This window comes from Balearica regulorum, chromosome 12, assembly GCF_011004875.1.
Source record: "Balearica regulorum gibbericeps isolate bBalReg1 chromosome 12, bBalReg1.pri, whole genome shotgun sequence".
Classification (NCBI taxonomy): Eukaryota; Metazoa; Chordata; class Aves; order Gruiformes; family Gruidae; genus Balearica; species Balearica regulorum.
This window is the reverse complement of record NC_046195.1, coordinates 8,458,093-8,473,855: the sequence shown is the minus strand read 5'-3', so window position 1 is coordinate 8,473,855 and position 15,763 is coordinate 8,458,093. Positions and strand designations below refer to the sequence as shown.

The 15,763-nt window shown below is 35.6% G+C and overlaps 1 protein-coding gene across 7 annotated transcripts in view; it reads left to right on the top strand.

The window, feature by feature from the left end:
* The window catches only part of CGNL1 (cingulin like 1), an 83,294-nt gene that overhangs the window by 22,771 nt on the left and 44,760 nt on the right, over nucleotides 1-15,763 (top strand). For all 7 annotated transcript variants that reach the window (XM_075764036.1, XM_075764035.1, XM_075764034.1 and 4 more), the window contains exons 2-4: nucleotides 12,197-13,799; nucleotides 14,332-14,426; nucleotides 15,330-15,423. In XM_075764036.1, the coding sequence (XP_075620151.1) occupies nucleotides 12,197-13,799; nucleotides 14,332-14,426; nucleotides 15,330-15,423 (1,792 nt within the window). The remainder of the gene's footprint in view (nucleotides 1-12,196; nucleotides 13,800-14,331; nucleotides 14,427-15,329; nucleotides 15,424-15,763) is intronic.

Sequence of the window (15,763 nt, the reverse complement as noted above, 5' to 3'; positions counted from 1 at the left end):
CACCACTGTTTGGGATTAGAGCTCAGTGTATTTGCTGTGACCTTGTACCATCTCTGCCAACAGAGCTGGCAGCCTCCTTGAAGGAGTTTATCCAAACATAGGCTTAAAACCTTCTGTTTTATGTGAAATAGAGTGGATGACAAAATCCATAGCCAAACATTTGAAGTACATAGTATAGTTTTTCCATGAATGCCTCTAAATTTTTAGCCAAATGAACTCTGTTTTAAATCACATTGATTCATCTTTTGTATTTCTGAGATGCATTAACCAGATTTACAGTATTAGATTTAAAGTGATTATTCTATAATAACCTTTTCACATTCTACTTGATTTTGGTAAATATAAAGAGCAATGAGGAATAAAGGTGATTGGAGAAATGTCTCAGAAAGCACTTTGACTTAAAAAAAAATCAGGGAGTTTGGTAAGACTTGAAGATGCCTCAATTATTACCATAACTGCCCCTTTTTGTGAGGGTCCCAGGCATGCTAGGATTCATTACTCTTCAAATAGCTGCATGACTCTCAGCAGTCTGAGCATGACAAGAGTTTGACTCCAGGCATTTGCGGGAGTTCTGAATTCTTTAGTTATACGTACATTACAAACACCATTTTAATATAGCTAAAATATCAATGTGGAAACTATATAAATACACTATAAAAACTCAACTTATTGGCTAGGCTGCCCATGCTTATACATTCATATGTACTTATGTATTTCTCTGTGTGTGCATACATAAACTCTCACAGACACTTGCAGAAGCCTTATAAGTGATTACCAGCCATTAGGAATGTTTCAACCATATTTTAATTCGAAAGATATCTCTAAGAACTGTTGAAGCTTATTAGAATGGAAGATGTATTTTATGTACATAAAAGCACTCAGAAGTGTGTAATGATTTGCAATCAATTTCAACATAAACCACAGAAGTGGTGGGTAAAACTTGAGCTTTGTATATAGAGATGGGGAAATGTTTTCAGTGATGTGAATTAAACTCAAAATATTTTGTTAGGCCTTGTTGAAACTGGCGATGGCTTGAAGTATGCCTCCATATAGTCACTTGCACGCCATTAGCTGTTATATGCCGGTAGCAAATGTTCAGCAGTAGCAGCCTTTATTTACAAGAACAATTGGCATGTAATGTTACATTTTAATTCCACAGACACTTCAAGGCTCATAAAGACGCAGCCGTACCTCTCTCATTTCCCCCCAGTAATTATGCTATTCCAGTGTGAAGGTGAGAAGAGTGGTGGCTTGTGGGAACTGGTTAAACCTGTGCTCAGTGTACAAGCAGGGTCTGCATCATGCAGATTTGGCTGCATAGGCTTCATAAGCCCTTTTAAGTGGTGCATCTCCTGGCGGAGCAGTTCAGCACACTATGAAGCTCCTTTTCTCTGTGGAGTTATCTAGCCTCTCCTCTACTCAGTTAATATCTCTCAGACTGAGTGTGATGATACCATCTTGTTATCTCGTGGTGGCTGGGCTCTGGACCCGCAGTTCTGACTGCATATTTAAATTTTAAAATGCATGGTTGAGTTAGTTGAAAGAAACTAGATGGGTGTGAAGCCAAGTGTTTAAAGAATACAATGTAATTAAGACAAAGTTTTAACAATAGAACAATGGGAGCCATAACCAGTTTGAATACACGTGAAGCTGTGGGCTTATGTTGGCTGTGTAAATATGACTCCCATAGTCTGTTTTACATGTAGTTTTTGTACTTAAATACTTGCATCTCCATAGAGATTAACCCTTTTTTGTGCGTGTTCATATAGGTGAGACTGTGGTCTCTGCATGCAGTTGTACTCATGTAGCTCATCCTTAATTTTATTTAGGAATAAGCTATACTTATATAATCAAGGCTATGCTGGTTGCATCTGTTGTGTTGCTGTAACTGTAATTTCTGTAGATAATATTATAAATAAGTTTGTGTTCTTGAAGCATTGGCAAACCTTTCTAACAAAGGTTGCCCTAACTTTGTTTCAATTTATGTGAGAAGGGCTTTCTAAGGGACTCTTTTAACAAAGTTGCCTGAGCATCTAAAAATATGAACAGGATACTCTCTTCTATTTAAACAGTAATGATATCATTGGGATGTATTAAGATAATTTCCTTTGGAACAATATACAAAGCTTCTAACACTGACAATTGGTGGAAAATGTAGTGAAACAACATAGAATCTCTTGTGGAGTGAATGTAATCATATCAGATCTTTGGATACAAACCAGCTATTGTATTTGAAATCACAAACTGCTTTTAGGATCTGTAAGTATTCTTGTGTCACTCAGCTGTTGTTTCTGTCAATACTTGAACAGATATGAACATTTAGAATTTGATAAACTAGAAGAGAGTATATGAAAAATAATTTCCCCCTGGTGACTTTATTACCTTTTTTTTTAACCTCTGCAAGTTTGTCGTAAAATTGAGGAAGAATTGAGTGTGATCATATCACATGTATATAATTAACTCTGAAATAAGTATTTATAAGATTTTGTTGTTTGTTTGCTTTTTGTATTTAAAGTTTATAAATGTTAATTGTACTGCAGTGGTGTCAGGATACTTAAAAGTGCAAGTAGATAAGCCCAGTAGATTCGGTTCCATGTTAGTGGCAAAAAAGAGCTTGTACAGGTGTACATGAGCCTGTGTGGGAGATGAAACAGTATAGTGGTATAAGTACACTTATGTAGGCTTTCATGTCCACATAAACCTTGTACCAACATAATTGTAGTAAACAAATGTAACTCTCCATCTTCCTCCAGTGATTTAACTAGTACCACAATATACAGGACCTGGGATTAGTCAAGACAGATGACATGAACTAGTTTCTTGGAACTGTGTTTCAGATACAGGTTGACTTCTGATTGAGTATACCTTTAATGTGCTTTTTGTCTCTGATTCCCTTTTGTTTATGATTTGGGAGAATCTGGAAACTAATTACTTCAATAAAGAAAAAGAGCTTTTTAATAATGATACAAAATATATATTGCAGTGGTAACAGTTTAGAATATTATACGAGAAATTTGGGGTTTTCTTAATATTTTTATCATTAACAAAAATTAAGGCTTTAATTTCCACTCAGTAATCAAGGTTAATGGGTCATGCCATATTTCTTCTGGGGATAAATCCTGTAAAATTTTGACTATATGAATTCCTACATAGCAGGTTAAGAAAATGGGATATATATTATGTCCTTATCTTCAATCAAACTTTGACAGTTTGAGACCTGAGGATCTGCCAAAATGTCTTTTTGTTGACTTATAGCCATTGAAGCAGATTTTCCTTTTGAAAAGAAAAAAAAAAAAAGAAAATTTAAAAACCCAACAAAACCTGCTAGTTGTCACACAGCTCAAGCATTTGGCTGATCTGTCACATACTTTCATAGTACTAACAAGACGTTTTACATTTGAGACATTGAGACTTCCTCACACACAATATTTTTCAGCCAGAGGGACTATGAACCAAGCTGTAAGCAAGTGAACAGTATCTTTTGCTCTAACTGGTGGTAATAGTTCTTTCTGCTGACAGTCTTTATTAAATACAGTTCTCTTTCTGTCCTTGAAGGGTGGCTATTAATATTCTGGTTTATTGGCTGAGCATTTGAATAAGGTTGTTTAATATTTGGGCAGAACTGAAACTGAAATCCTCATCCCTAAGGCAGCAAATCCAAGACTCATCCACTTTGCTATACTGTGTTTCAGGAGAAATTGATAAAATAATGTGTGTAATCCATACTAATCTAAGCATTGCTTCCACTAACAGCTATGGAAGAAAAGTGTTATTTGGAATTTTCATCCTGCAGGAAATTCTAACTTGTCATCCCTAGGCTGGCGTCTGAAATCAGAACAGAGAATGATATTTTTCACAGAATAGAAATTAAATCCATTCAGAAATTTTGAAATACTCACTACTAAAATGTACTACTCTGGTGGCACACTTCCTTCTGTCCCTAGACTTCTCTATGGGTCAGTGTTCCTGGCTGGATTTCATTATGTACCCAAAGCCATATGACTACCATATTTAATTACAACTTGGTCAAAGGAAAAAAAAAGTTGCATTTATGGAAGGCACAGACCTACATGGGTCCTGGTGTGGAGCCTGGAATTATTTCTTTCAAAGGGAGGCTCAAGTGATGCACTTGCAGTGTCGATGCGTGGTTCTCCAGCATTTACTTCTCTACATTGGCACTATGCACACCTTGGACTGGCAATGCGTATGAATTTCATTGCAGGTAACAATGCAATGTTGTGTATGCAGTCCTGGGACCATAATGGAATGCAACAGGTCAAAACCTAGTTCTTTTCCTTGGCACTGCACCGGTTAATAATATAGATGCATGCAGGGACTATATGTAAGGCGGTGGACAGGAGCTGGTATTAAGTTTAGAAATAGCTTTTGCGGTTCATTTATATGTAGTGGTTTTGGAAGAATAAAAATTGCTAGCTTACTTTTTATGAAATATGTAAGATTAATTCTGCCTATAATAACAGTCAGCCCTGTCTTGGAGGCTGAAGAGATATCTTGATTTGGTCTTGTGTCTGTATGATAACAAGCATAAGTCTTAGTGGTATAACACTGGTATATGGAGTTCTGAATAATACATATCATATGGCTTAGGTTCCCAGCATGTCATGATTTTTTTTTTTCCCCGAGCATGGAATTTTCCACCATTTCTTTCATTCCAACAGGTAGGAAAAACTCAGTGGTCTGTTTTCTAGTTCTTAATGTATAGAAATTTTAGGTACCTCTTTGATGCTGGCATCAGAAAAGCTGACCAATAGTAAAATAAGTCTGTCTCAGGGAAATTTTCTTTTCCCCACTGCTGCCTGCAGACCTGCATGTGCTGAATTATGACATGATGTATTGTACGAAATCCTCTGTTGTAGGCCTTTTGAAAGTTTTGAATTTTCACCACTAGACAGGGAGTGGCAGTTTACAGACAGTACAGGGGCAAGAAGAAATTGCTGTGGAAGTTTAATTGTGTTCCATAACTATAATAATTTTCCTTCTAATAATTGTGAGGATTATTCACATAATAGATATGATACAAACATAATTTTATATAGACAAAAAGTATACCTCAAATAGGAAAAAAATCTTAAATGAGGGTAAGGAATCTACTGGAAAGATGGCGAGCTTGTTGTTGCAGATGTCTTTATGTTGCTAGATATTGTCAGTTTGCTCTTAAATGAGTCTTACTGTCCCTTTTAAAGTCCCATATCTAGAACTTTAAAATTTCACCTTTCTCCCTCCTGCTCTCCTGTAAGCTCAAGTCAAGTCAGCTACCCCAGAGCTATCTTCCATATAGATTAAAATGGACAGCAAACCAGGCCCATTTTCCTTTTGCAGAAGCCTCAGATTATAAGTAGGATTGACAGTGATGAAGCTTCCCTTCGTGCTTGCCAGGCATTTTTGTGAGATTGTGTTCCACCAAGTGTAAAAACATTACAGTTTTGGTCTTGCCATGAATTATCCTGCTTGCTTCCTTTTCTTTATCCTCACAGTATGTAAATTTTCCTTCCTCTTCTCTCCTTGAGTTGCTTCCTGTCCTTTTTCTGTAGCACTGCCATTTATTATTGACCTAACAGCCACTTTGTCTTTGTGTGATATTGCTGGTACTTCTGAATAGTCAGCTGCACAGAGAACTCATTATTTAGCTTGGAGAACAAGCTCAATGTTATGTAAAGTTGGAGGACAAATTTTGTAGTTTCTTCTTGGCATTTTGCTGTGCATCCATAAACTGTTACATCCCTCTTTTCTTAAAAAAAAAAAAAAAAAAGGGCCCTGATAAAATAATATGGGCAGTGACAATTGTGGTAAGAAAATTTGGAAATAGCTTTCGTGGAACCAAATGTAATTTGATATGTTAGCCTTTTAATAGCTTGAAATATTCAGAATTCTAAAAGTTCACTCCTCTGAAGAGAGGATAGCGTGGTATACCCTGATCTTGCTTTAATGAATTATCTTCAGTTGATTCAGTCTTAGGAGTCTCAGGATTATGATAAGGAATATGAGGGAGTTCCTGTTTTTCTATCATCAAGAGAGCCAGGGAGCAGTCCTAGTCCCATAGGGAAAGTCAGGTCCTTTTTATTCTTCCATATTCCTTCACTAGTTGTATGCAAAAGGAGCATGCACGTAACATGAGGCAATACCCGTGATGGATCTGTGGCTCTTTAAGGAGGCCAGGGAACATATCCGCTGGTGGGATAGTGTGTTCCCCCCCACATGCTGGTCACCATCTCTGCCTGCATTATATATCCCAGGAGCACTGTCTGTCCAGTGCAGCTAGTTGGCTCGCATGCTGGGAGCAGAAAGTGTGACGAGCCTTTATAGCAGATATGTTAGAGGCATGCTTAATAATGAGCATGTATGGGCAGGATACAGAAGAGCAAGCTTCATATGCAGAGTGTGGCATTTAACAGGATTGGGAAGGTGTTTTTTTTAATAAATCTGTCTTGTAGATTGGGCTAAAGAAGAACTGAAATGGATGAGTAGACACAATTTCATGCCTTAGTGATGCTGTAATGTTAGGAAGGCTGCAGAGCCACTGAAGGGAATAGCCATGTCTGAAAGCCAGTCTTTTCTGCTCATGTTAGCAGGGAGAATGGGGTTCCAAATTACAGGAGTTTTATTTTTTTGTAAGGTGGGTCTCATAGCTTCTAGTAGCTAGTTTTAAAATAGCTGTGGAAGGAAATGTTTTGGAGGCATTTTTAAAAAAATGGTTTTGATGTGTTAAACCTTCAGTATTCCTTTCCTGGGGTTCTTTGTAGAGTATCGTATCACCACTGAAGAAGAAACTGTTACAGAAGAACATGCAGAGTATTGGATTTTCAGACATGAGAACCTCTGCTGACAAGTTCTCTTTATAAACAAAAATGACATAGTTTCTATTTTTGGCAAAAATAAGTTGTTCAGAAAAATGAAACCACTTCTTAGTAATGACAAAATATGGGACTTCTCTCGTCACTGGAGGTCAGTATTTAAAATGAGTGTTTAAACACCTTAATGAAGGCTTATTTTAAAAAGAAATCCCAAAACTGAAAGGCCTGAACAACTTTGAGTGCCGATTTTGTTTGTGCACAGAAGTTTTTCCAGGTTTCTGTCCCTGAAAATGGAGTTAAAACACAAATTCAGTTTGGAATTTTGTGATTGCCTCAAGCAGTCAAAGGCCATGTTGCTGCCAAAATAGGCAATCCTATCATTTCCTGGTACCTTACTCGTTGATCTGATAGAAAACCTATTATTTTTTTGCTAGATCAGCAAAAAGTTGTGTGGCTGATGGTTGCTGGTTCAGTAAAGGCACAGGGAGGATTGTACAAGCTGAGATACCAGAGTGATAGAATTGTTGCTTTTGGGGATAGTGTGTTACGTTTTTTAAGTCAGTTGGTAACATACAACATTGAAGTGAAGTAGGCCTCTTTCAAGCCAAGGTATTTTGAACCTTTTAAAGAACTTGATCCTGTAGCCTGATAAAACTGAGTGTGGCCACACAGGGATGACACATAGTTTTCATGGGGTTTCAGAGTGAGGAAGGGCCTATGTAGATACAAAGTCCTAGACCTGCAGGCTCAGGCTGAGTTTTCTGGTAAACTCATTAAGTCAGTTTCTTTCAGCTCTTAACAGTTTTCAAGGAGAGATTTGATTGAAAATTACTCTTTTGCTGAAATTTCAAATAAAATAACTTATCTGGTGCATACAGTGAATATACTCCATATCTGTATGTCCTTGACTATATTATCTGTTGTTTTAGCAAGTAGAATATTTTCAAAAGAAAAAACTTATTGAAATAGTTATTTCCTATGTCCTGATTAGTTTGTATATGCTGTTATGATAATACTTGCTTCACAAATAGGAGATAAGAACTGATTTTATAAAATAATAGAATGACAGTCTTCTACCTAAATTACAAATTTATGCAGAATCGTTGCTTCTGTTTTCTGAAAACTGTATTTTTAAACTCCTCTGAGACAGCAAATAAAATTACTAGCAAGACTATATTATTTAAAAGTATTAGTCTGGCAGAAAACCCGGAATTAGAATTTATATCATCCTCTATTTAAAAAAAAAAAAAAAAAAAGCAAGCTTCTATTTTTTATAAGTAACTACAAGGAAACAACAAGGAGCCCTGTAAACAGGGAAAATCTCTTCCTAACTACTGTTAAAATATCTTACCTCTTTTTGTAAGCTTAAGAGTAAACAAACTGTTCTGTCATAACATTTGAGGGCTTCAGCAGACTTAAAGAAGATTAAAACTGGACAGTTGTAGCTGTCAGTGCCCCCAGCTGTCGGCTTCTCTGCTGTATCAGATGTCAGAATTTCAATCGTTAATAGTATGGAACACAAGACTGATTGCTTTTACCTGAGTATGCCACTCTGCAAATTTTCTTGGCTGAGGTGTATACTAAGCCATCAGAGTGTTCAGATGTTCTAATTTTTGACATGGTGACGTCCATCACAGGAGTGAGGCAGACAGATGGGAGAGAAACAGCTTCAGACCTCCCATCTTAATCTATTGCTGTAAGCCTGCAAAAACCTGAGATGACGACTGTACGATGTGTGTGTAGAAATATGACCATAACTGTAATTAAACAATTAACATCATTTAATTGTTTTAGGTTTTCATCAGAAAGGCTGTGTGAGAAAAACTAGCAATGCTTTTTTAAATTTAAAAATGTTTACAATATTACAAAACTGGTGGGTTTGTGCATTGTAAAATAACTTTTTTGATATTATGTAGTTGATGGGAGTATTATCCACTGTGGCTTGACATCCTTTAAAACAGGAACTTTAAGTACAGTCTTCAAACATTTGAACAGTAGGGCCAGCTGTCTTATTTTCTTGTAGATGTAATGGGGATTTATATATATAATTTTTTCACAGTTCCAGAAAGATAAAATATTTTATTTAAAAATTGTTGCTTTAGCACTTTGATTTCTACAAGGTTTTATCTTTTTGTATAGTAAAATCAAGTGTTTTATTAGTATAATGCACATGAAGACAAATATACTTATGTCTGTATACTTTTAGAGACAAATTAAATATATTAATGGTTAATTTAAGGTACATTATTAACCTAAATACTGTTTCCACTATACATCAGGGGTTTTGTGGTTGGTTTTGAGGTTTGGTTTTTTGGTGGGTTGGTTTGTTTGTTTTCCTGGTTATTTAATATTTTAGCAACTTTGCAACATGTTAGAAAGCACAATTTTTGTAGTCACCCTGAATTTGACATACTGTAATTTACTGCTTATCTATTCTTTATGCTGATTGATTTGAATAAATTTTTTTTAAGTTTTAGGTTTGTTCTTATTGACCTCTTTTTCTTGTGTTTGTTAATTGTTACCACTATTGGCAAATTCAGATGAACTTTACTCTTTTCATAGGTCTGCTAACACATACAGCTTTGAAGTGTAGTGTAAACTTTCATACTAAGTAATTTGTCTAAACTTATTGGTGGCATTTCTAATCTTGCTAGAATCACTAAGTGGAGAGCCTTTTTAAAGACATTCACATATTCATCTACTGCAGATGTGTGCTACCAACTATGTATAAATCATGGGTTTTTTTTCACTTACATGGTCACATGCAAATATGCCATGAGTGATTTTAACTTACTCTAAGTAGTATCAGCACACTGTATTTTGCAAACTAGATATCTTTTTATAAAGTTAGAGTTCTGAGTCATTCTAAAAACATTAATTGAGACATTTTAAACATTTCCCTGCTCTTTAGAAAATACATAATTTTGTTGCTTTTTTTCATAGGCTGTTTGAAGTTTCTTTGTTAGTAATTTTCAGTTACAAGATCATGTCTTATTAACACTTTTTCCCTAGACAATCATGCAGATTTGATTTAGAAGTCTGAGAAACTTTGTTTCATTATTTTTATTTTGCTAAAACTTGAAATTATTTAAATTTTTATTATTTCATTGCATACCCATAGTAGTAACTTCAGACCATCATATAATATAACAGTAATATAAAAATGGAAAGCATAAAAGCTTCAAAATGTTTACTTTATTTGAAAACAACTTTTGAACTTTTAAAAATACTTCCTTTTTGTTGCCTTGAGGAAACAAAGAACAATTTTGAGATAGTGATGAATGTAGCTGGACCCACTCAACAGTTTAAAGAACAGATTGGAAAGCCTGGTTTCTTTCTTACCTCCAGCAACTATTCATCAGATTAGTGTGGTCTGGTTCCTTTACAGCGTATATTCTAAGTTACAGCTCTGTACAGTGCTATCTCTTTTTCCTTCTTTGCTTTCTCAGCCACCATTAGTGCAGCTCAGAAGCTGATTTCAGTGCCCTGGTCAAAAACCCGCTAAATCAATGGAGTTCTCTTCATCGACTCTGGGTGATTAGAATCAGCTACTGCTATTTTTACTTGGTCATTTTTGTCTCAGCTTATACATTGAAACAGTGTAATTCATGTGAGATGTTATGAGTATACAGAAAAGAAGGTAAAAAAGTGTGGAGAAATACATAGAACAGAGGCCCAAGATAATGAAGTGTATTGGTCCGTGCTGTTTCCTTCCATTGTTCTTGCTCCTTCATTTTTCTACTTCTCTTAGCCTTCTCTTGTTCATCTTTGCTTTTCTCTTGTTCTGCTGCTTTTCCTACTCCAGGAGGTCTTGAATGGAGGTCAAATTCATAGTGTCTATTTACTTCTCTTTACTAAGTGGATTTAACCCCTGAATTAATTATGGTGAATTTAACTAGTTCACCAAATTTTTTACTATCTAAGGAAGACTTTGACAATGAGACTGCTTCTTTTCTTCATTAAAATAATCTCTTAGATATCTAGCATTGTCTTTAGAGAGACATATGCAGATTTCTTCAGATGAAGCAAGCCTGCTGTTGAGGAGGAGCTGGAGCTGGTTTTTAGAAAGAGGATTTTGAGGGGAACTGTCTTGCTACAAGGAAGAGTTGGGTGTACTACGAATATTGAGTCAAACTTTTTAATTCACTGTCAGGAAAAAATGATAATTCTGTGTTGATTAAAATATCTGAGGGAGATGATTCATGCTGAGATACACAGGAGAGTGAAACTGGCTGCAGAGGTTTATTTTTCCATGAGACATCCTGTTTCTGTTTCCTCTTGATGATTATTCACCATTGTCTAGTGATCTTGGTTTTGTCAGGTTTCAGTGATTACTCAACTTTCCAGCTCAGTTCAAAAGTTTATTCCCTCCAGGTTTTGCGTTAGTTTGACAGTCTTGTGTTCCATTCTTTTATAGACACAGCTCCTACTGTCACTGCATTGACTCTGCCACTAGACAGCTGGCTCATAATATGCAACAGATAGTAAAGTAAAACTATCCACAAACCCAGCTCTTACAGGTGGCATTTAACATTAAAAGTGCAGCTAGGGTTTAATTATTGTTTTCTAGACCTGAAACAGTTTAGGCACATACAGGCTGGATTTAGCCTTCCTATTGCTTCTGAAAAAGGTATCATCAGGCTTGGAAATACTAGCAGTATTTTTCCACTTCTGTTGCTCATCAAAGTATCTGTTTTAAAATAGCAACTGGAGTTTTCTGGAGCAAGCCCACAGTTGGGGGATTGTTAAATTAATATGTAAGAAAGTTAATTCTTATGGATGACAATAATATAATAAATTAAAATGTTTATTTTCAGATGTCTTTAGAAACAAATGTTGAAAGCCAGGTACATAAAAGCGCAACTCAAAGGCATGAGGAGATTGACCTTTCTTGCAGTGCTTTAGTTACCTAAAACTGCCTGGTTGTGTTTTGCTCTCCTGGGCTTATGTTTAAATGTTAATATGACTGGTACTAACTGTTGGCTATAAAATTATCATTGATTTGTGAAGGGTACAGTCTTTCAGTAAACATAGTGGAGATACCCAGAATAAAAGCTGCTTTGCCTCAAAAAATTGTATTAGACTTGCTTACATTTCAAGTTGTTTGATTCCAAAGCAACTAGCACCAACTCAGTGTAGGTAATCTTAACTGTTGTTATTTCTTAACATTTACAGTCATAAAATAACATTACATTGATCAGACTCAGTCAGACATCTGGCTTGTAATACAATGCATTCACTTTGGGCTTTGTATGACTTGTATATTGATTTCTCTGTGTATTACTGTTAGTCTTCATAGTCCTAGTGAATGGTGGAATAAAGTAAATAATGAAATAATCTAAAGTATTTAAAACTGACATTTTTGTAATTTTTCTTCTATTCAGCTATAATCCTCTGATAATCATGGAGCCATATTTTGGTTTTAAGCATGTGCAGCAGGACTATGAAGTCACTCTTGAACTTGCAAGTGAAGAGACTCAAAAAACTAGAAATGCACAAAATTCTAGGACGGGGTCTTATGGTGTCAGTATTAGAGTCCAAGGAATTGATGGACATCCTTACATAGTACTAAATAATACAGAAGGATGTTTTTCAGAAAATTCTCCTCCTCCTGGAAAAGAACAGCAGGTCATTTCTCAGACTGTAAGCAAGCCAGCCACAGACTCCAATACTGCTTTTAAGTTGGAGGACAAAAACAGTGAACACACAAAATTTCCTGGAACACAGCATATGCAACCCTGTATGCTTAAAAGCCTGAAGATAACCAAAGTGGATGAAGGGGAAAATGGAATATCAGATTTTAAAGATGGAACAATGAAGTCCTCCAATTTATTGAACTTTCAAAGACATCCTGAACTTTTACAGCCTTATGATCCTGAAAAAAATAACTTGAACTTGGATAATTACCAATCTTCTGTGTGTAGTAAATCTAAATCTTTTGAAGATGAAAAAACTGAAGCAAAGCCTTGGATTTCCTCATCTAAAGTAGTCTCCTTACAGAAAACAAATACATATCTCGCAGAGCCAACCAAAGCAAATTCAAAAAAGATACATTTGAACAGGTCAGTAGAAGTCAAAGACCAAAATAAGCAGCTGTTGGATTGCCCCAGTAGCATGATCAGCTCCAACGAAGTGTGTGTTTCAGAATCATTTTCATCTGCAGGAGGATCCCCATGTGTTAGTCCCACTGCTTATTCAGAGACTAGAAAACCTAGACCAGATGTTCTTCCCTTCCGCAGACAAGATTCAGCTGGGCCAGTATTGGATAACTCACGAAGATCATCATCCTCATCAGCTACTCCCACTTCTGCAAATTCCTTATACAGATTTTTACTTGATGACCAAGAGTATGCCATCTATGCAGACAATGTTAATCGTCATGAAAACAGAAGATATATCCCTTTTTTGCCTGGAACTGGTCGTGATATTGACACTGGTTCACTTCCAGGAGTAGATCAGCTAATTGAAAAGTTTGATAAGAAAGTTGATCCTCATAGAAGAGGTAGGTCAGGAAAAAGGAATAGAATTCATCCAGATGATCGTAAAAGATCAAGAAGTGCTGATAGTGCCTTGTCCTTAGGGCTTGATGTAAATTCAGGTTATTTAGGTGAATTCAGTAAAAGCTTGGGTAAGTCAACTGAGCACTTGCTGAGACCATCTAAAGTTTGCCTTCACAAGCGGTTATCCAGAGATCAAAAGTCACCTTCCACAGAGATGAAGATTTCTGCTCGAAGTATTGGAAAACTGCAAATGCCTGATAAAGATACTTGGAACAGCAATTTCAATTCTTTGCAATACCATAGACAAAATGGAGGTGATACTGAGAGTTCGATGTTTAGGTCGTCTACGCTCCCAGGACAGAATAAGAGAGAGGAAGTTAGAACAGTAACTTCTACTTTGTTGTTGCCAAACCGAATCACAGTTCCACCTGATTCAGAAGCCAAGAAAATTGCTGTAAAAACATTTTCACCTGTCCCTAATATACAGGTAATTTTGAATTTACGCTTTAAGTTGTGTTTTGCACTCAAGCATACTAAAACTCTCACATTGTTAAATGCATGTTTTTCTGCTCTTCATTAGAACAAACTCCCATCACACAATACTTCCAAATGGGATAGCATAATTGTTCTGGAGAAGTATAAATACAAAAATTATTCCTGTAGTTGCAGGTGTAGAAAATGTGGTTTGTAAAACAGCTTATTTTTGTATGGTTGAAGGGAGATGGTGGGGCCAAAGAAGATTATTGTAAATTATGTTATGATGATTCTTAAGTGTAAATGCATAAAAGTAGAATGCTGAAATATATGTACCTCCATGCAAAATTATGTTTTCTTTCATTTGGTGTGGAATATGCTTTCTTTTTGCAGTAAGCCAAAACTCCAGTGGGTCTTCGTGAACTTGAGGTCCACAGTACATGAATGTTGTCATAATATAATAGAATAGAGAACTTCAATTGTACAGGTTGTATTTACAATCCTTATAGAATTATATTTTTTGACATTTTATCTTGTCGTTTTAGGCAACTCCTGATCTCTTAAAAGGCCAGCAAAATCTTGCACAGCAAACGAATGAAGAGACTGCTAAACAGATACTTTACAATTACCTTAAGGAAGGGTTAGTAAGCATAGTTAAATTTTGGAGAGGAGACTGTATTTTCTCAGTGTGTATTTTCTATTACATTTAAAATGTGAAACTGTAAAATCAAAGCTGTAACTAAATGAAATGTTTGTTTCATCACTCTCTATCTCAGCTGTGTCCTTCAAGGCATTATAGGATCTCAAAATACCCAGGCAATCAGGGCTTACATAAGGTATTGTACAGGATTTGATTAAATGTAGTTGAAATTTGTGAATCAGAATGTTTTGTCTTTTAAATACTTCTGGAGTTAAACTTTGTGTGATATTGAGGTTCATGAAGATTACAAATCATGTCTCATGGGAGTTAAAGCTTGTGGATTTTTTAAACAGGAGCAAAAAAGTGTTATCTCTTAAGGTTTGACAGAAGCTCTCTTGTTGCTGTGCATTTAATCCTTTGTCCACCTGTAACTCTTTCACTTGGTATTTTTAATGATAACTTATTGAAAGATGAAGGAAGGAGAAATGAATTAAAATATACAATATGCACTTAAAATTCTTTGCATTCCTGATGTAACAGGTTCTGAGAGGTATTGAAGTGCTATTTTATGGTTAGGACTTGAAAAACCTAGTACTGATTGCTTCTAATTTCAGTATGTTTGAATAATATACATGCTGAATACCTGTCTTTCCACAGCTATAGTTTTGTAGAAGAGAGTTGCAGTTAAAGAGGTCAGGGATTTTTTTTTTTTTTTATTAAATCATTTGGAATATAATTTTTTAACAGCCTCTCTTTAAAGGGCTTAGTGAAATCACAGTTAAGTTTGGTTTGGTTTTTTTTAATGGTGGGTAATTTTCAATAGTTTGGACACTGAATTTGTTTTAATGTTAACAAAACAGTAGCTTTGATCATATCATTGCTTACTTGTACTGTCTGTTTTAGAAGTGCTGATAATGACGATGCGACAAAGAGGAAAGTCAACTTGGTTTTTGAGAAAATTCAGACTTTAAAGTCAAGAGCTGCTGGAAAGACACAGGTAAACAGTTTTTTAAGTTGTTTTGGCTTGTTTCATAGTGATACAGTGTTCAAACAGGGCTTTAAAAATTTGAATCCCCTCACTGACTTCAGTTACACTATTCTTGTAGTCTCTCAGTAGTATAGCTTAATTTTAATCATGCACTGAGGTGACTTATGGGAAATCTATTTGTTAACAATTAAAAAAGAATGTGTAGGAGTCTACCGTGAGAGCTTCTACATTTTAGAAGGAGAGATGCAAATTTAACATGAACATCAAAAGGTTGTTGGATCGAAGAAAAAGCTAACATACATAGCTATAAAAAATAATGGCGGAGCATCTTCTCATTATAGTGATGTAA